General features: G+C 59.4%; 1 protein-coding gene and 1 non-coding gene across 5 annotated transcripts in view; both read right to left on the bottom strand.

Annotated features, from left to right (window-relative positions):
- Nucleotides 1-20,806, bottom strand: part of EP400 (E1A binding protein p400) — a 97,160-nt gene that overhangs the window by 17,658 nt on the left and 58,696 nt on the right. For all 4 annotated transcript variants that reach the window (XM_032396306.1, XM_032396305.1, XM_032396307.1 and 1 more), the window contains 18 exons: nucleotides 19,024-19,226; nucleotides 18,767-18,936; nucleotides 17,439-17,635; nucleotides 14,722-14,833; nucleotides 14,407-14,550; nucleotides 10,985-11,125; nucleotides 10,695-10,778; nucleotides 10,274-10,408; nucleotides 9,998-10,042; nucleotides 9,764-9,917; nucleotides 9,293-9,534; nucleotides 8,991-9,164; nucleotides 6,814-6,950; nucleotides 6,618-6,674; nucleotides 3,898-3,976; nucleotides 3,562-3,813; nucleotides 2,574-2,619; nucleotides 2,389-2,498 (listed from right to left, as the gene is read on the bottom strand). In XM_032396306.1, the coding sequence (XP_032252197.1) occupies nucleotides 2,389-2,498; nucleotides 2,574-2,619; nucleotides 3,562-3,813; nucleotides 3,898-3,976; nucleotides 6,618-6,674; nucleotides 6,814-6,950; nucleotides 8,991-9,164; nucleotides 9,293-9,534; nucleotides 9,764-9,917; nucleotides 9,998-10,042; nucleotides 10,274-10,408; nucleotides 10,695-10,778; nucleotides 10,985-11,125; nucleotides 14,407-14,550; nucleotides 14,722-14,833; nucleotides 17,439-17,635; nucleotides 18,767-18,936; nucleotides 19,024-19,226 (2,482 nt within the window). The remainder of the gene's footprint in view (nucleotides 1-2,388; nucleotides 2,499-2,573; nucleotides 2,620-3,561; nucleotides 3,814-3,897; nucleotides 3,977-6,617; nucleotides 6,675-6,813; nucleotides 6,951-8,990; nucleotides 9,165-9,292; nucleotides 9,535-9,763; nucleotides 9,918-9,997; nucleotides 10,043-10,273; nucleotides 10,409-10,694; nucleotides 10,779-10,984; nucleotides 11,126-14,406; nucleotides 14,551-14,721; nucleotides 14,834-17,438; nucleotides 17,636-18,766; nucleotides 18,937-19,023; nucleotides 19,227-20,806) is intronic.
- LOC116626851 lies at nucleotides 17,824-17,953 on the bottom strand. The gene has a single exon (XR_004298359.1). It is a non-coding gene; the product is annotated as a small nucleolar RNA SNORA49 (small nucleolar RNA).

Here is a 20,806-nt window from a genome sequence, read left to right as displayed (position 1 = left end):
CTACCTAAGAGCTGCTGTTATTTATTAAGACGGCTGAATCAAAAGTGGTTTATTGCAAAGTACAAAGAAAAATAATCCTAAATCACACACTAGAAAAACTTCTCATATATGCTGCATTACCTAAGAATATTCTAATTTTTAAAGCAAGACTTATTAAAGTATAATTTACATACAGTACAACTCACCCACTTCAGGCACACGGACCTATGAATGTTCACGAACGCAGATGGCCAAGGCAGACACCATGATCCAGATACAGAACACACTCCGTTTCCTGTCCTCACGATCTTGCCTTTCCACATTAAACGGAATCATGCAGCACACGAGGCCTTCCGGAACTCTCATCACAGCCAAGTGTGTTTGAGAGTCGCCCACCCTATTGCTCAGCCCAGCAGCTCAGTCCCCCGTACAGATGGGTCGTCCGAGATGGCGTCCACGTGGCCGCGGAAGGCCCTCTGGGTTGTTTCCTTTCTTAGTAATTATAAATAAAGCCACCAGGCACACTCACGTTGTTCCCTTGTGCAGAGGTATGTTTTTGCTTCCCTTGGGGGGAAGCCCAGGCGTGGAAGTGCTAGGCTGTCCAGTAAGTGTACAGTTATCAGAAGTGGCCGACCTCCCACGCGACTCTAAGATTTTTCGAGCCGTCAGCAACGTGGGCCCCAGCCATGCTGCCTCCCTGCCGGCGTCTGCCACGGCCACGCTTCTGTTCCTAAAGCCGCTCCCAGAGATACGTGGTGGCTTCTCACTGTGGGTCTTTTGTCTGTTTTTTTCAGTGGCGGCAGGGGCAGAGGGAGAGAACCTGAAGCAGGTACCATGCCAGCACGGAGCCCGATCCCACGACCCTGAGATCACAACCGGAGCCGGAACCAAGAGTCGGACACGCAAGTGACTGAGCCCCCAGGAGCCCCATCTCACCGTGGTTTTCACGGGATTCCCCTGATGACTAATAATGTTGAACATCTTTTCACATTTGTTTGTCATCTCTATTGCCTCTTTGGTGAAGTAACTGCGCAAATCTTTTGTCCATGTTTTATAACATTTTCTTATTATTGAAGAATCCTCAATGAATCGGCAAACTGTGCCTTTGTCACATGTATCCTACAAATATGTTCCATGCTTTCCATTTTCTTCCTATTTTTCAAACAGCAGATGTCGTTGATTTTGATGAAGACTAACCTACCAATTTTTCTTTCACGATTCAAGGGCTTTAGGATCCTAGAAAATCTCTGCCTGAACCAAGGAAGCAAAGATGTTCTACTGCGATTTTCTTCTAAAAGTCTTGTAGTTCTGGGTTTTACACTTAGGTCTACGATCCACCTTGAGGGACTCTTCATGCCCAGTGCCAGTTACAGACCACGGTTCCCAGTCCCGCATGTGGCGACGTCGTCCTTCCAGCACTGCTTGTTGGAAGACAATCCTTTCTCCTGGCACTCCTTCAGCACTCTTAACGAAAGTCAGCTAACTACGTACCCGGGGGTTTACTGCTGAACCCTGTATCCTATTCCATGGAGCTGTGCCCGTCCTCTTGCCGATGCCACCCTGTCTCGATTACTACAACACCACCTTTGTAGAAAAGACACTTTCCGGAGCCCAGCAGGGAGGGACACAGGGCACATGCTGCCTTCGGATACATAACTAAACTGGAAGAGGAGACGTATGTTTCATCTCCTTAACCGTAGCTATTTATTTTTGTCATTTATGGGGAACACCAAAGACGAGGAGGTGGCTGGACATGGGGTGCGCCTTTCAGTGAGTGCCAAGGTCTGCTCTGGTTCTGCGCTCAGAGGGTCGGATGGCTCTGCCCAGGTTTGGCACCTCCCTGCTTCCCGCACACGGGTCTGGATGCGCCTCACGCGGCCCCGGCGCGCTCTGGCGATGCACGCAACAGCACCCCGGCCCCTGTGGACGCCATGCCACCCCCCATGCGGTGCCCCCCCAAGGGCGCCCATCTCTGCATCCCCACGTCCCCCACAAGCAAACCTGTCATGCGGCACGTACAGCACCCGGCCATGCAGGCCGCGACGCCCCTCACACCCTGCCTTCCTCCTCCGAGAACCGCCGTGGGCAGGGGTCTCAACACACACACCCTCACGAGCGCACCGTGCAAGCCATTTCCCGAACTCCTGGACGTTCACGTTGTCTCAGGAAAGTCAACCTGTGTCAGTACTCTCGGCACTGCTGGGATATCTCTTTACAACGCAAACAACTTTCAAGGCGCCCGGGAGGCTCGGTCGGGGGAGCACATGACTCTTGATCTTAGGATCATGAGCTCAAGCCCCACGTTGGGTGTCAAGACTAAACAAAGTAAAAACGAAACAAAACAAAAACCCAAACACCAGACAAACGACTCTCACAGGGCCCTAGGTCACAGGAGCAGGGCCAACTCACGGTCAAGGCTCCTGGCGCCACGGGCGAAGCGAGGCGCTTGTTGATGGACTGGAAGGTGGCGGCAGGGACCCCTGCGATGGTGTTCACAATGACGTTCCCGCTCACCGTGCCTACGGGGAGAGAACTGTGAGGCAGGAGCCCGGGGGAAGCATGGCTTCTGACGGGGGGCATCTCAGGCTTCTTACCCGTCGGCATGCTAGTCCCTGGGACGGACGTTTTCATGGCTCCGGCCTGCTGAACACAGAACACCATGTGAACCGGAGCGCAAGCTCTCCCCTTCACAAAGCCTCCAAGTGTCCCCACTTCATCAGAATCACATCCACACTCATGCCTGGTGACGCGGCCACACAGACCGACCCCCACCGACCCCCGCCCCCACGCCCCGCACAGGCTCTCCTGACCACCCCCAACACCAGGCTTGGGGCCTCTGTGCTCGCTGTGGCCTGCTCTCTGCCCACAGACTCCCGTCACTCAGGCTGCCGCCCAGGGCGATGGTGCTCCACGCAGAATCCCTCCCTGGCCGTCCACCACGGTGCCCTTGGGGCCACGGAAGCAGCGGCTGAGGGAGCGGCTTTCTGACTGCAGAGTCAGGCTGCCCAGGCCCCACGGCCATCCCGCTGCGGCAGACGGAACCGCAAGTGAGGACGGACCAGGCCCCCGGCCGGCTGGCAGCGGGCTTCCCCTTGCAGGCCCCAGGCGTCCTCCCCACGGGGGCTCCGAGGTCCGTGTCACACGGACACGGGCGCACGCAGCACAGGCCACGTGACGTCACGAGTCTGCCTTTCTGCCCCTTTCCTGTGCGCTCGGTTTACCGCCTTCTCCAACGGGCACCGAAGATCCATGCACACGTGTGTGCAAGAGCATGCACGCACCAGCTGTGAGAGAAGCTCGCACACTGGTGCGGACGGTACTCGCTCTGCAGGGTGACGTGACGACGACACCCCACAAACCCCACCGAGCTCCAAACTCCCTGGGCGCCTCCACCGCCCAAACCGCCATTAACCGACCCAGGCGGCAAGAGCCCGGAGCGGGCAGAGCGTGGTGAGGCGCCCTCCCGCCCGGGAGAGGCAGGGCCCGCCGCCGCTGCCGCTGCTGAAGACATGCTGCGTCTGAACAGACCGCCCTGCCCCGCGTGCCCACAGGCGCCCGCGCCAGGGAGGGACACCCTCTCACCAGCACAGCGGCGCTGCCCACCGTCGTGATCGCCGGGGGCACCTTCGGCGGGGGCGGCGCGGGCTGCGCCTGGGGCTGCGCCTGGGGCTGCGGCTGGACGGCTGGTGGCCCCGCAGGCTGCTGGCTGCCGGCCGCCTGGGGCTGGGGCAGCGGCGGGGGCGGCTGCTGGGGCGGCGGGGGCTGCGGCTGCGGTGGGGGCGGCGGGGGCTGCGCCACGGGCGGCTGCTGTGCCTTCTGCTGGTCGGCCAGCGCCTGCAGAAGCGGAGAGGAGAGGCGCCGTGGGGAGGAGCCCGCCGAGCCCGCCACCCCGGCCACGTCCAGGCCCGGCACCCACACCTTTTTCTCTTTGGCGATTCGCTCTGCTCGGAGAGACGCGACCTGAATGGGAGGCAGCGGCTTGTCGTAGTTGATCCCGCTGAAAGACAACAGCAGAGACAAAAATAAAACGGACGCGCTCTGAGGGACGGAACGCTCCAGAAACCCAAAGCTCTCGCCCCCCAGCTGCTAGGTGCTAGGAAGCAGTTCCCATCAAGCCTCTCCACAAAGACAAAAGCTGCCAGGTCGTCCAAGACCATGTCTCCCATTTCCTTTCAACACAGAATCTTCCAGAAAGCAGGTCTGGGCCTGGTCCACCACAGCAGCACCCAGGACAGTGCCTGGGATATCAGGTGCCCCGAAATGTGTGTGGGTGCACCTCACAGTGAACCACCCGCCCCCTCCCACCCAGCCCACCAAACTGACCACCTGCTCCAAGCCGGGCCTCCCCTCCCTCTGCAGCGGAGCATCAGTCCTCTTCCCAGCAGCGGTCCGTAGCCCCGTGTCCCCAGGTCCCACTCCAGCCTGCCAGATGCCCCCATGTCCGTGAGGACTGATGTCAGGGCCCAGGCCGCCTCCCGTGGCACCAGGCTTCCTGGGCGCAGAGGCTGACCAGCAAAGCCCAGAGGGAGGGTGGGTGGGTCCCCCCCCCCCAGACTACTGTGACCTACCCAGCACTCTGACTGCTACCAGAGAGCCTGGCTTTGCTTAAAACCTCGTGCACACCATCCCCATTTCCGGGCCTCCCCTGGGCACCATACCTGTCTCCTGCTGCTGCACGTCAGCACCCCCCCATCCCAGCTCGCCTGGTTGGCTCCTCACCATTCTCTGACATCAACCACGTCCGTCTGCCCAGATGCCCCACTGCGCCCCCGCTCCCACATGAACACCCAGGCCTTCCCGCACCAATGCTCCCTTCACTCCATCGCACTCGGCAAAGCTACACCCAGGCTCCCCTGGTCTGCCAGCTCCACATGGGGCCCAACTGTCTCCACTGACGAGAGAAAAGCCCACCCCATGCACAGCAAGGCCCCCCACCCAGGCCACCCGGCGTCACTTCTTCCTCCTTGGTGCAAGGCCTGGCCCCTGACTCCTCATGGACCCTCACACCCTCACCCTTGGCTGCCACCTCGAGACCCTCAGAGGACACCCAGACTGCAGAAGGCTGAGTCCCCACCCAGCTGTGGACCCACATGCCCAGTTCTCTTCTCCCCTCGTCTCTCCACCTTCTAGTCATGTCCACCAGCCCACGTGGGATCCATCCCTCCAATCTGAGCCAAACACAGAAACCAATCTGAGCCCCCAGGACGCCGCAGGCCTGCGCTCACCTCACAGCCTCTGTCCACCTCACCCCAGCTGGGCTTCACACTGAACCTGTTCCCACTGAGGCCCTCAGCCTCCTCAGCACGGTGCCCCCAGTGTACCTGCCTCCCTGCTTGCCTGCTCCCCCACCTTGGAGGTGTAACCCCGGGCCCCCTTGTGCTTGTCCTGTGGACCTGCCTTGTAACCCTCTTCCTTGGCCCCACACACTGCAAACCCATGATGACCAACCCAACATCCCCTCACGCTGGGGTGATCCAGCAGGAACACCCTGTCTCCTCCCGCCAGGCCCCGCTCGCCCTGGGTTCCGCCAGACTGTTCCATCCACCTGCAGGATGGATCCTCGACCTCTGTAAGATTACTCTGAGTTTGCGTCTCGCAGGTATGAAAACAAGAACACGGCCTTCTGCTCGCTGCTCAACTGCTGAGCCCAGCAGGGCGGCAGGCACGAAGCCTGCCAATAGATGCCAGCTGGGTGAAACAATCCGCTGATTTCATCCACAAACACACACCATCGCCCGCTCCATACTCCAGGACCCAGAGCCCCTACACCCAGAGGCAGCCAGACACCACACAACTCGAGCAAAGAACGCGAAGACTATCCGTGCTGTGAAGAGAAACACACGGCCAGGGTGCAACTGTCCACAAGGTGGGGAACGGGACGTGTGAGGGGGTCCTGGGCCCGAGCCACGCAGACGTCCAGGAAGACCGTCCCAGGCCTGAGTGGTAGGGCACGGCCGTGAGGCAGGGAGCATCCTGCGGAGTCCAGGCCCCCAGAGTCGGATGGGCAGCACAGGCCTTGGGCCACCTCAGGGTGGCCGGGAGAGGCGGTCGGGGGTCTCAGCAGAGATGCACCCCGCTGGGGGCCACACTGAGAGCAAGTAAGGAGAAAGCAGGGCCCTCGGTCTACTGCAGACCCTCCGTTGGGCAACCATGAAGGCTTGAGCCAGACGAGCGCCCGGGCTTCATCTAGACGTGCGGTTCCCACCACCTCGTCATGAAGCAAACACCCGAAAGCACAGGGAGTGTGCGGCAAACACCCGCACACCCCACACTCAGCTCCCAAGTCGGCCCACGGCACCTGCTCACACACCCAGCGTCTCCCTGCCCATCCTCTTGTCGGTGCTCTTCTCGCTCTCACTCAGTCTCAAAGCGAGTATGCTCACCCCCGTGCTGGATTTAATTTTAAGGCAGAACCAATAAAACACACAGCAGATTAGAAAAAGGACACAGCCTCTCCCACAGTCCCGTCACGTCTGCCTGTGTCCCCTGCGGCCTGCAGGCAGGGACAGACCCTCGCCACGGCAACGACACATGGCACTCGCCGGCCCCCCGCTGGCCCGGCCTGGACGCACAGACTGCACGATTCGCGGACCACACTAAAATGAGATCGTTTCCAATAGTGGAAAATACAAAACTACCTTTCTGCCAACACGGAGGCGTGCTTGGGGTTCTTCTGAAAGGGATTCATGCCGAGCCTGCAGCGCGGGAGGGGAGACAACCGTTAGCAGACCAGAAAGCGCTGCCGCAGAAGGCCGCGTGACGGACGCGCCGTGCGGCCGGCGGCCCAGCGCCAGCTCGTCTCGGGGGGGGGCGGGAAGGACGCGGGAAACATACAGAGGCTTGATGGGGGGGCTTCTCTTGCCGGCCGTCATCTTCATCAGGTCGAAGTGGCTTGTGTACAGCTGCGTGTGCGTGGCGTTCTCGTCCTGGGCGTACATCTGGCCTGTGCGCAGGGGCCGGTTGTTCTTACTCTGAGACAAAACCCAAGGCAGCAGCATGTCAATCAGACGGCGGCTCGTGGGCAGGCCTGACCTCAAACGTCCCAGACTGAACCCGGCGGCCTCCTCCCGAGTCGCGACGTCACTGCCGCCCAGCGCCTGCAGACGCTGCTCCTCCCCACACGTCACCTCGCGTGACCCCGCGGTCACCCAGAGCAGGACTCCCCGCCTGCGCCGGCACAGTGCCCAGGGTCGCACGGCAGCGAGGCCGAGCCAGCGCACCTCCGGCAGCGACAGAGCCCGGAGCAAGCCGCGGCTGCCCTCCCACAGGCCTCCGCCCACAGGGCACAGGGAAGGGGAGAGGCGCTGGGTGGCTGGGAGCTCGTTCTCGGGGCTTCACGGCGTCACCTGTGCCGGGTAATCTCTGCAGCCTAAATCCTACAGCTAAGCCAAGCACCTGCTCGCTCCCAGGACACCTCAGTGCCCCACAGAACTTCAGGGACAGCACTCCAGTCCCGTGGTGCTGTGTGTAAAGCGTGCTGGTCAGCCACCGAGTCCCGGCTGGGCCACAGGGCTCCCCGGGACCCTCCTCTGCATCTCCAGGCCCCGACTGCCCCGTAACTGGGACTCAAAGACAGCGTGCGGGATGGAAACTGCTCCACAGTAGGAACCGCGCACGGGAGGGCTGTGCATACGCGCCTTCCTACGTCGTCTGCGCTAAGTGAAGACTTCCTATCAAGGACAGCACGTCAGAGGAGACTCAGACCGACAAGACCGGCACAGGCGGGTCACTAACAGGGGACCGCGTCTGTGAGCACTCCCGTGGCCCAGAAAAGTGAAGGAGAAAAGGCAGAGCAAAAATAAGAGCAGGCAGGTCACACAACTGCCCGACGGTGAGCCCAGATCGTGGTCGGCAGGGAGGGGGCTCCTGCCCTGTCCCACCCCACACGCGGCAGCCAGCACGTGTCTGCAAACACCAACCTCCCGGCTGGCTCTGACCCCATCACGTGGCCTTCTGCACGGCTGCTTGCCAACTCATCCACTACGTCCCCTTTGTAGCTAATAAATGCGCTTCTGCCTTTCTCTCTGGATCAGCTTCTCCCTGACCTATGACGGAAGACGGAGCTTCAGCTTTATGTTTTTCCACATTAGTGTTACGGCTGCCGCTACACGTGCTTCCAACACGCAACAGACCAGACGGAAGATTCCACGGAGCCTCGTTGGTGAAGGCACCACAAGTGGTATCGTGAGGAACACTTGCTTTTTTTGTTCTTAAACAAAAAGCAAATAAATGCTTTAAGACAAACGTTTTTAGGAACACGAAAACAGATGATGACAGAAGCGGTGATTTTCGCATTTGGGCCCCGCGTGCGTGCTTCTGCTGCATCTGCCCTGCGCCGTCTGTCATAGGCAGCGGGCTCCGGGGGACCCTTGTCGACGCCGGCAGCCCGCCACGCATGCACCCCTTCTGTGCACAGGACTCGGACGTTCTCCGGAGGGCAGGCAGATGGGCAAGTGGCGAGAAAGGGAAGCGGTGAAGACAGCAGAGGGACAAACAGAAACAGACCCTCTCAGACCAAGAGGAGCAAGAGGCTCGCGGGTGGAAACCGCACGGCAGATGCACTTGTCCGCGGGGCTGGCTCTCGCGGGGTCAGGCTGCTGCCACTGCGGGCTTCCTGGGAAAGACACCGAGTACCCAGCCTCTGTGCACTCGGCCTATGCAATGCGCACGGTCAACCGGGACCAGGGTCCAGAGCTGGTCCCAGCACCGTGGCAGCCGACAGGCCTGGTGGGAGCCCAGAACAACGGCACAGGACTTCTCTCCAAATAAGCCAAGGGAGCCAAACAAAGACCCTTTCATTCACTCGACACCGTCTTAAGAAACAAAAGGAAGAAAAATGAAATGAAGGCAGGACCAAGCCCTCAGGTGGCACGGGAGCCTCCAGACGGCACCCGGAATTTTCCAGGCACGTCAGGCAACATCTCAGGCCCGGGGCCACTACTTCGCCAGCCTCCACCAGGCCCTGGGGCTGGAGTTCTGCGGTCGCGCGAGTGGAAGGGGTCTGCCCTCACCTTCCCCTCCTCCCTGGGAATGAGCACGTTCTCGTAGCGGCTCCGGCACTGCTTGGAAGAGCGGTAGATGCGGCTGCAGGAGTTGACGACGTCGCTGACGAGGTCCCAGTTGGGCGTGTGGGCCGGGGACACGATGGTGAGGTTCAGAGGCAGTTCCAGGAGCTGCTTCACGGCCTACGGGACCGGGTTTCAGGTACCACGGGTCAACGAGCTGCATCCGCAAGTGCACACACTCCCCCGAGGACTGAGACCACAGGACATGGACAGGAGGGGACAGGACGTGGACTGGGGGCCGTGCTCACCTGCAGCAGAGCCCAGTCCTCGCTGATGAGCCACTCAGGGTTGTCTGGGCCCGACTCAGCCGCTGGTTTGGCAAAAGTCGGCAAAGGCTTGGCAAACTGTGTTTGCTGCTTCAACAAAATGTTCTTCTTCTGCTCCTTCCCCTCCCGTCGCATTTTCAACATGCCAGGTGTTGCACGGTCAAACAGCGAGCGAGGAGGGACGACCGGCTCCCCGTGACGCTGCTTCTTCTTCCTGCCTGCAACTGGACAGAGAGCTTTTCTCAGCGAGGCTGTCAACGAACGGGGACTCTGCTTCCGCGAGCGAGGAAACGAGGACAAGAAGGACACCTGAGGAGGCCTGTCACCAAGGAGCCTCAGTGGACACACACCTACTCTCCTGCTTTGACGCCAAGCGGACCGTAAGCCTAACGCTCCCCCCCGCCCGTGAGCACAAAGCGAGCGGACACGCAAGCCTGGCCGCAGGGTGCGCACCTGACGGGTCCGTGCGGTGCCGCCTGCGCTCCTTCCTCACATACACGGGAGGCAGCTTGGACTCTGGGATGGGCGTGGTTTCGTACGTGAGACACAGGACCGGGTCCACGTAGATGTCGTTGTCATCCTGGGGGGGCGTGGGCGGTGTCCAGAGCTGCGTGGAGAAGGGAGAGCCGTGAGCTGTGCGCCTCGGGGAGGGCAGCCACCCCGACACTCAGGGAGACGGGTGCTCACCGGCATGACTTCCATCTGCCCGTCGGCACCTTCACACACGTACTCCTGCAGGGGAGGGGCAGCGTTTCAGTGCGGCATGACCTCAGATGCACCAGCTATCTACCTGTGTGCTTAGTAGGTCTTCAAAGTACCTACGACACCATTTAACCACATTCGGGGAAAAGCCCAAGTGTGACCAGAAATGTGCAACCAAGGGTCAAGCATCACACGACGGCTGTCAGACCTGGAGAAGAGCTTCGTCCCGCGGAAACGCACGGGATGCTGGGCCCCGCATACCGCGTTGTAGGCGTCCTCCCGCGTGTAGGTGAGAAGCTGCTCCTGCTCCCGTTCCTGCAGTGCCTGAGTCTCCCTCTCCCGCAGGGCCCTGGCGTTCCGGGCCTCCCACTCCCTCACGGCGGTCAGTACGGCATCCTGGTGGCAAGGCCACGGAGAGGGGCCCTGAGACTCGGCCGCAGCAGGCCCCACCCGCCGCGACCCAGCCCGCCCCTGGCTCGTGCTGTCACGAGCCATCCCAGCTACGGGTCCACGTGCCCTGGACCCCTGCCCGCCCCCAACACATAACCCTCCATCAAGCACCGAGCTGCTCCACTTTCAATCTGTTTCTACACTGGTGGGTTTGGTTTTTATACCTTTAATTCCATGCAAGTCATATTTACTTCAGGCCAAATTTGACTCTGAAAGCTGAGCCCGCCCTTACCTCGCTGTTCCCCTCTTTCTCGGGGCCAGTAGGCGTGTGGAACAATTCCAGGTAATTCAGAGCATATTTCTCAATGGGTGTAAGCTGTTTCAAAAATCATTGTTTGAACAGGGTTAACAGCAAGTTAACGAAAGTTAAGGTCCTCGTACAACCCCCGCCAACACTTGAACCAAGAAAGGATCGTTCTTACTCAGCGACCAAGCAAAATTTCACAGAAGGGACAAATGTTTAAAACATCAAGGTGTATGGAAAAAAACGAAGCCGAAGCACAGAAGCGAAAGCTCCCACACCTGTTCCATAAAGTCCGCTAACTCCTCCAGCTGCGTCGGCTCTTCGCTCCACCTCGGGCTGTCAGAGCCGGACGACCCCAGCACGGCTTCCCCCTCGGGTTTCTGGGCGTCTTCCTCCAGGTACTCGATGCTCTTGAGGGCCTAAGAGATTACGTGTTCGTATTACTTTCACGTATTTTTAAATTACGGGGTTTTGAGAAGGAGCCGCCCTACGTAGCACCAGCGAGAGCCGCGTCACTGCACGCGCAGCCCCCAGTGCTGACGCGCTCTCGTTCACGCCCCGCTCGGCCCGGACAAGGAAGCACGGGGGGGGGGGGGGGGGGGGGGAGGGGGGGGGGGGGGGCCAGGGCCCCGGGGGTCAAAAGCCCCGGGGGAGAGCCACGGGCTGCCATCCCACGAAGCTCCCGACCCTGAGCACAGAGCGGGACGGGGCACCTCGTTCAACATCAAACCAACACGCATCGCAGCCACGGCTCTGACGGACGAGAACGAGTCTCACGGTGCACGAGACACAGGCCGCTGTCCGCGGCGTTAACAGGAGACAAACGACCCCACGCCACGGCTGCCAAAGCCGAGCCCGCAGACGACAGGCGTGTAAGACAGTCGGCGCCACCGCGGATCGAGAAACACCAGTGGAAGGAAGGAGGCGCCTTCCCACAGCCCGGGGCTCAGGCCTGACAGGCGCGGGTGGGTGTGGAGCGCACACCCGCGCATCGGGCACAACCCCACGGTCTCCGGTTACCAGGTGTCGATTATGAGCTGCACAACCTCTTTTCTTGGCGACCTGGCAAAATCGGCAATTTTAAAACGTAACCCGACCTCACACTACACACAGACCGCACGTTTAAGTACAAAGGTTAAACACTGAAGCAGCCAGAGGAAAAGAAGCGAGGACGTCCTGACGACCCGGGGCCAGGAGAACGTCTCTCAGCAACCATGGTAAAGAAGGGCCACTGGGCGGCTTCAGAATCCAGAGCCCCTGCTCCCTGAAGGCAGACTGCAGAACACAGGGAGGTATCCTACACGTATCCGTCCAGGACACAGAAAGAACGCCAACAAACCGCTGAGGAAAAGCAACAGCTCGGCTAACCAAACAAGGGGAAAAGACGTGAGCACACACTTCTGCTACGGACGTGCAGAGACACAAATTCATGGGCCGACAGCAAAGGCAAATCCAACCAGAGACACGGGGACGTCCGCCAACACACTGCTGGGAACGACACCCCACGTCTCAAGTCCTATGTGGCTGACAGAGGATGGAGAGGCTTGGCCAGCTTGGAAAATGGCCTGGCAGCCCCGGTGGGTCACACGCACGCTCCCTGATGACCCCAGGGCCCCACCCTAAGGTGCACTACCCAAACGTTAGCAGAGATGCATCGGTGCGTCTGCCAAGAGACACATAGAAGATAGTCACAGACACACGGCTCAAACACAGATGGTGGGCCGGAGGAGGAAATCACGATGACCCAAGGAGCGGAGCGTCAACCAGAAGCCAGACCCGCACGGGCAGCCCCATGCTGGTGGTCAGGAGGCAGAAGAGCAGCCCTGGGGAACGGGAGTGGTGAGGGGGAAGGCGGTTTCTGGGGGCTTTCCCTGGAGCGCCCTCTCTAGCTGATTCTCTGCGACGCGGGTGCTTCTCAGGAGGTTCTTGTGCTTCAACGAAACTTTCACCAAAAGCCATTTTCCTGCACGAATCCTCTGAAGAGCATCACCCCTGCTGGAGATGTCCCCGGCGCCCCGGACATCAGGACGCCATCCTGGTACCGCTGCTCCGTGCGTGGCGGCTCTGCCCACGCCCGCCACGGCCCTCTGCTCCGGCCCCCACAATCCAGACTCGGCACAGAGCCAGAGGGCCGTTTTTAAGAACGCGGCCAGGCCCCACCTCCCTTACCCCCCATCCCCTGCTGACCCTGCCGCCCCTCCCGGGACATCGTGCGCTGTGTGCGGGGGCCTTCAGCACTGCTCGCCACCGCAGTAAGGACAGCCCGTGTTCTACTCGTCCGCTAGCCTCCAGTCTCTCCTCTTACTGGAGCGTAGGCTGCACGGCGGGGGGGACGGGGCCACACTACGTGTTTTAGTCAACACTAGGTCCCTCCTGCCTAGAACACGCCCGACACACGGCAGGACATTCAACAAACACACGTGGACAGCGCCTGTGTGTTGAGCCGGCATGCCGCTCCATGTGGTACGCACGTGTCCCCAAGACAACCGCACGCGGAACACCACGTTCCGCAAGCACACACCCTCCTGCCACTCCTCTCTCTCCCAGGACACGTGCGAGACTTTCAGTGGAGAGATCATCATTTCTGGGAGACAACTGACTTTTTCTTTTTAACCTCGCGCACTAACACCTATTTTTAAAAGAACAGGGTTGATCTATCTGTCCCTCCGGATGCCGAGGGAGCCACAAGGTGTCTGTGTGTGGGGTCATCGTACACGGGAAACTCCAGGAGGGAGGCAGGAGGAACCGCATCAAGTGGTCATCGCTGAGCAGAGAGCGAGGGTCTGGTGAGGGACACTTGCTTTCCATGATAAATTCTCGAAGGCTTTACCTCACGCATTTATTACTTCTCAACCAAATGAGAACTTTTAAATCAGCCAAGGCTGCGGCAAGTCCTCCTCACCAAGGGCGCGGGGACGGAGACGGGGCTGGAGAGGCACCACAGGGGACCTAGTGCAGCCTTCTACCACGGGCAAGGGCGCAGGAAGAGGCCCAGGACACTGGGGTCCCTACAAGGCCAAGAGCCCGGAAACCGACACCCAGGAAGGAGGGGGAAACCCCCGCCCTGAGGCAGGCCAAGGGGCAGGGGGAGTCCTGGGGGGAGCTGTAGCCAGGCTACTCCACGAGGCAGGGCAGGAGGGCACGTGGCCCCGACAGCGGGTCTACGGTGCGTCTACACAGCAGCGCTACCCAAAAGCGGTACTGCACGAGCCACGTAATCTAGCACCTCTAGCTCGCGCGTTTAACGTGTAAGAGGCAGTGTTTTATTTAACCACATCGTTCATGTCCTCCTTTGCACTGTCCTCAGACGCGGTGTGCACCTGCACTCGCACACAGGGCGCCTCTCAGACAGGAGCCGAGACAGCAGGCCGTGGGGCCGGGCCGGGCCGGGCAGACAGGACAGGCGAGGCGCTCCACGCCACCAGCCGCCCGCTACGGCTCAGGGGAGGCAGTGTGGCTCGGGAAGAGCCGATAGGACAGGGATGGCCGCTGAGCTGGGCAGCAGGTGCCTGAGGCCCTCAGACTCTCCACTCTGCTTACCTGCTTTTCCAGATGAAAATGCCCGTAAGAGAAAGAAAGCGGGCAGGCAGGGTGTGCCAGGGCTGGGCGAGGGGGGCCTGCAGAGCGGGCAGGGTGCTCAGGGCCCACAGCAGGTGCAGCAAATCCTCTGTGACCTCCAGGGCAGGCGATCTGTCCTCACCTCAATGAAAGGTCTTGCAATTTTGGGTGCGATGATTTCTGTAGCAGAAGGCTCCTGAGAGAGGACCACGAATTCCTCTGCCTTCACTGGGAAGCCGGCGTCGTCGGTGGGAGAACATACCTCAAACAGCTCCTGGATGGTCCGCTACACACGAAACGCACATTAGTGTCCAGCTGAAAACGGGCCAGCGCCTGACCTGAGCGTCAGACTGCATCCCAGGGAAACCGCCGAGCAGCTCCTCATCCGCACGCGCCGGCCCCCCCGCCCCCCGTCACCACGCAGCAACCAGGAGGACTGCAGGCCTCCGGCGGGTACCTGCGTCAGGAAGGCCATGGAGTAGTCATTGCCCTGAGCGGCCACTTCCCGGATCAAGTCTTTGGTTCCGTTTTTCAACAGCTTCTCTTCGATGGAGTTACCGCTCACAAGCCTACAAAACAGACATGCGCACGGTAACGAACGGGCGCCTGGAAGCACACCGCCACGGGTAGTCGGGGTGCGGGGGGCCTGGCGGCACGGTTCCAGCAGCTGCTCGATGCCCAGGTATGGCTGTACCCCAAGCATGGGCGTTCTCTGGCTCCCGCTGTGCCGTGTGAACAAGCTACAGTGACGCCACGGGCTGGGCTCCCTGGAGGGAAATGCTGGGGAAAAAGGGCACGCACAATCTCCAGTTCAGCAGACCCTGCCAACCTGATGTCAAAACAGTGCAACCACCCCACGGCCCCGGTCGGGGGTAGGCGCTCCCGCGGCCAGCACCGCCAGCAGCCGCGCCCACTGCCGTCCCATCTGGGCGCGTAACGAAGGCCATCACACGTGCAGCTCCCTCCTCTCCGCCTCCGCGCCTGGGCGTCCCACCAAACGTGGGGGCAGCTGGACTGGCCCGTTCGGACGCTCGGGTGCCTCCCCACTTTCTCAAAGAAGGGCTCATTTACCTTTCTTCTCAACTTCTAAGAGCTATCTAACTCTCTGTCTGTTGTGAGAATTGCTAATAATTGCCCCAAACTATTATTTGTGCATTAGCTTTGTTTATGGAATTTTCTTGCAAAACCAAAACTTAAGTTCTCATTTTACTGCAATCAGGTATGTCTGCCTTTCCTTCCCTCCAAGCTTTCCTGTTTGGCTAAAGTAATGCCTTCAAGCCACAGGTACCATCTCCTCAATACTACGCTGAGACCGCTGCTTTGTTTCTACACCTGCGTGCTCAACCCTGGGGCCGGGGTTCGGGCCGTAAAGCGGGCACAGCACTCCGACCCCAGCTCTTCCTCAGGGTCCACGGTGTCAGCAACAAGCATTAAACGACCTGCACCCTGCTGGCTCACGCTCGCGCTGTTCACTGCTCGCCCCCGACGACGAGCCTTCCCCCACGCCTCTCCGCTGCAACCTTGTCAGCATTTCTGTTGGCCGTTATCAGCTACCCTTCACTCCAAATACACTTTTTTTTTTTTTAAAGATTTTATTTATTTGACAGAAAGAGACACAGCGAGAGAGGGAACACAAGCAGGGGGAGTGGGAGGGGGAGAAGCAGGCTTCCCGCTGAGCAGGGAGCCCGATGTGGGGCTCGATCCCAGGACCCTGGGATCAGACCTGAGCCGAAGGCAGACGTTTAACCGACTGAGCCACCCAGGCGCCCCTGGATAAAGTGGTTTTTAAAGGGTATTTGTAGGGGCGCCTGGGTGGCTCGGTTGGTTAAGCATCTGCCTTCGGCTCAGGTCATGATCGCAGGGTCCTGGGATCAAGCCCTGCGTCGGGCTCCCTGCTTCTCCCTCTGCTCCTCCTCCCACTTGTGCATGTATGTGTGTGCGCTCTGTCTCCCTCTCAAATAAATAAAATCTTTGAAAATAAATAAGAACAAATAAAACCCACTTTATCCACTCACGGGTACATACGCACACACATACACAAACCCCCATGACGGCTTTCCTGAAAACTCTTCCGCATGTTAACATCACTTCAGGCGGAGGACGTTTTACGCACCAGGTCTTCCTGTCCCAGAACACAGCTTAGTCTCCAACTCACATCTTACCACGTTTTGCACAATTTGATTCTTGTTTCCTACACATCCTGCACCTTCATTGCCAAGACTGTTCCTGAGTTGTGGATTATGGTTACTAAGAGTAAAATAGTTTTCCCATTTCTGGCTAGTAACTGCTAAAGGGTCAACGATTTCAGTAACTGCTGAAAGCATCACTCAGGAAAACGTTGCTCCCACAACATACACAGCACACAGCCTGAAGTTTACCAGCACGGAGACAAACTCGCGATGTGCGGCTGGGAGAAGAGGGGATTAACGAGACTGTCGCGTGAGCCATTAAAGAATTAGAAGGACGCGTGGGAAGACATACAGCAAACGTTACTAACTTCTATCTCTGAGGAATACTTCTCCTCGAACCTCAGAGACGCAGTAATACAGCTACTTAAATTCAGCCTCGATGGAAGGAGCAAGTGGTCACCTGCACAGGCGGGGGCCTCGCCCACGGTGCCCGCCGCGCACACGCCAGCACACACGGGGGGCAGGGCCGTCGGGTGCTGGCACATATTGGAGACCCGCTGTTATCACACCACCATGCCAGATGCTTCAGCAAGTTCAGAAATACCCGGGAGAGGCTCCTCCGCTTTCCTCGGTCATGTGCGGGGCCAGCGGTCCTCTGTGTCCAGAGGCAGTGCCCACGGATTTGAGGTCTTTCAGTCATTATCTTACTGACAGACAACTCACGCCAGATAGCAACGGAAACACTGAAATACAAACCGCCCTTCTGAGGGTCAGGTGCCGCAGAAGCAGCACGACAGACACGTGTCGAGTGCACAGCAAGCTGGGTCTAAGCAACGTAATTCGATCAGTTTCAAGCAAACTAATTATAAACTGAGCAAATGTTGGGCCTAAAGAAAGAACAGAGAGAGCAGCAAGCAGTCTGCCTCAGAAAAAACAAACGATGCAGCAGAAACTTCTGGAACAAGCTGCAGCGTGCACCTGAGCTCCAGCAGCACCTCCTGTCCCCACGCCTCCACCGAGCCCGTGTCGCGCCCGCCCCCCTCACCTGTAGATGTGGACGTCCTTGCGCCTCCCGATCCGCTCGCACCACTCCTGGGCCTTGGCGTCCATCACGGGGTTCAGGTCATTGTCATAGAACACCACCGCGTCGGCCTCCACCAGGCTCACGCCCGTGGCGCGGCTGTGCGTCGACAGAATTGCGCAGAAAATCCTCCGGTCTCTGTTGAAACTCCTCATCAGCTCCTGGGACGAAGCAAAGCTCTCAGGTTGGCCCCCGTGGTCAAAGCGGGCACAGCTGGGGCACATTCTGACGCCTACCCGCCAGGAGCACACGTCTGGCCGTGTCTCGCTTACTGATCACAGACGCCCCCCACTCTGCACTCGCCAGGCCTCACTGACGAGAGGAAAACGGCAGCTCCCACCTGACGTGGACTGTCAGCTCAACCCGCAGGCCCCAGGAGAACACAGAGTCTTCCTGGGGAGGGACGTGTGCTCGGTCCTGTACCCTCAGGCAATGCCGGGGCCTTCACAGCAAAAGGCCCGGGAGTAAGGCTGAGGGAGCAGGGCACAGGCCCGAGACAGGCTCTCAGCCTCCTGGGAGCGCTGCTCTCTGCCGTGATCTCAGCACCAAACCCGACTGTCCCGGAGAGTCCGCGTGTGCTCCGCTGCATCACTGCCGAGGAAACCCGTCCGCCAACCCCACGCTGCACCTCCTTCCAGGCCCTCTCGGTGTGCGCGCATGTGGGCTCGCACGGGCTGGCCGCCTGCTTCCGGCGGCCGTCCTGCTTGTGCCACCACATCCCGTCCTGAGCGCGCTCATGGGCGCCGTGCAGTCCAGCCGATGGCCGCTCAGGACGGCGCCGCCCAGCAGCACGGCGCCCGCACAACCCAGTGACCCACCATGCGGCTGCACGTGTGCGCGGCTCCAGGGGGGAGCGGTGGAGCCCCACACCGTCCGCCTGGCTCCGAGAAGGCTGTGCGGCTTTGCGCCGGCCGGGAGGGCGGGAGATCACCCATCTCGCGGTGCTGACCCAAGCGACACACCTTGGCCAACCTGACAAGTGACGGGGGGCACGCCATGTGCCCTGCATTTCTCGCAACGTGCCTCGTGGGGGCTGCGCCCACGCTCTCACCCCCTGGCCGCGCCTGCAGCGCACCGACCCGCCCCCCATGGCCGCAGGTCGCCCCGTCACAGGACGCACAAGCTGCAGACCTGTTCGAGCCCAAGGACGTGGAGCAGCCGCTCCCCTCGTTCGGAAGGGCCGAACACAGCCCAGCGCTCACACGGCTTTGAGAAGCCAGGGCAGAGAGAGCAGATACATGCGAACAACACCGCACCGTCCACGGGACCAGGGCAAACCCCCTCTTCCTTACCTGCCGTTGCTCGCTATTGGCGTTTTCATCGATCCTGATGTAGGTGAGGTAATGGAAGTTCAAGAACATTTCTAAAATGTCCAGCATGAGAACCATCTGGGACAAGATCAGCACTCGACGCCCCTCAGACTTCAGCTTCTGAAGTAAGATGGCTAAAGCTTCGAGCTTTCCTACGGAGGGAACAACGTCGGGTTTCTCATAACCCAGGGCCAGGCAGGCCCACCTCAAGGCCAGCGCGGATGGGAACCCTGCCGTACCTGAGTCAAACTGCACCAATCTGAGCTCAGGGAACCGGAGGGAGCGCAGGGCGGTCATCCGCCGCAGCTGCTGCGCGTAGGGAGCCGTGTGCTCTCTCAGGCAGTGCCGCAGGATCCTCAGCCTGTGGCTGTAGAGGGACGGCGGCCTCGCCACCCACAAGGACGGGGGCGCAGCCACCACTGGAGGGATCACACACACCACCCTGAGAAGCAGAAAGCACCGTGTCACACGCGCTGCCCACGGCGTCTCCACCAGCAGCTCGTCTCAGGAACGACAGCTCAAGAAGGAAGCGGGCAGAACCTTCCAATGGTGGAGTGGTCAGAAAAGCCGGGGTGCCTGATTACAGTCACCGCCGGGGTGACATGGCTGCTGGCCCACACCATCCGTCACAGCAACCACGGGAGTGGGGCCCGCCAGTCCTGGCCAACGACCACCACCCAGACGGAAACAACCAGCGCAGGGCACCCCGAGACTGCAGGAAAGGGCACAGAGGTGGCGCGTTCCCCATGCAACTCGTGTGTTCTGATGGGAATCTGGGGGTGCCGGTGCTGTGTCTCCAGGATGGCCTGGGGGGAGAATATGAACCCCAGAGCTGGTACAGCCACGTGCCACCAGGAGGGAAGCCAGACTTAGCAGGAAGGGGCCCTGCTGACAGCAGCACAATGACGACTCGGATGGGCCATTACAGCATGTGACACACGCCCTCCAGACCTCTGGATGCCACCCACGCCAGGACAGCCTCGCTCTGGAGGTCAGCTCAAGCTGCGTTTCCCTGACTTGCTCCCTACCACATGCAAACAACAAGCCATCTAGCCCCAAAACACGGGTGGACAAAATCAAAGCACTAAATGAATGGAGAGCAATTCCACGTTCACTGATCTGAAGAGTCTACACGGCCAACATGTCCATTCTCCCTGACCTGACCTAAACATTTGGTGTAATCCTAATCCAAACCTCAGCCAGTTCCTCTGTAGATTACCAACACGCTGAACCTAAGGCTAACATGGAAAAGCCACAGGCCGGAACGAGAACCCACACAGTACCGAACGAGAACAAAGCCGGAGGAGGGACACTGCCCGGCACCGGGTCTCGCTGTAAAGGCACAGGGATCATCGAGACAACGCGGTGCTGGTGAGGGAACAGACCAACAGACAGGACGGAGGGCCCGGAGAGAGGGACAGTCACCTCAGCTCTCCCCACAGAGCAGAGACGATCTCTCAACAAACGGTGCTGGGACAAGTGGACACCCACACGCAAACACGCGAACGTGAAAGACTCAGCCAGACATCCCGGCTTCCTAACGGCGCTACACAAGAAACCCCAAATAACCACCAACCAACATAAATTTGATGAAGCCTCTGAATCCAGCAATTTACAGACAACACAGGGGACAAAACAACATGTCAGATTGTACCTTGAGCAACCAATTCAGCAAATCCAGATTCTGGGAAATTTTACAGGGAAAACCACCAGGTTTCCTCAACAAATAAATTGCAAGAGGAAAAAAAAGGCGAGCTAGACGCACAACCTACAGATTAGGAGCTACACGACACGTACCAGCAACTGCTACGTATTCACTTTATGTGATTTTGACGTGAACCATAGAAACATTCAAGAGACGACCAAAACTGTGCGTGTGGAACAGACACTTAGGGGTATTAAAAACTGTTCTTTTTTTAGGTGTGATAATGGTACACTGACTGTGTTTCTTTCAGAGCACAACGAAATCTGATACAGGAACTCGTGTTTGTCCGGAACTTGTTGCAAACAGCCTGTGCTTTG

The sequence above is a fragment of the Phoca vitulina genome, unplaced genomic scaffold (assembly GCF_004348235.1).
Source record: "Phoca vitulina isolate PV1807 unplaced genomic scaffold, GSC_HSeal_1.0 scaffold91, whole genome shotgun sequence".
Lineage (NCBI taxonomy): Eukaryota > Metazoa > Chordata > Mammalia > Carnivora > Phocidae > Phoca > Phoca vitulina.
Note: the sequence above shows the minus strand (reverse complement) of the source record. Positions and strands in the feature narration are given on the sequence as shown.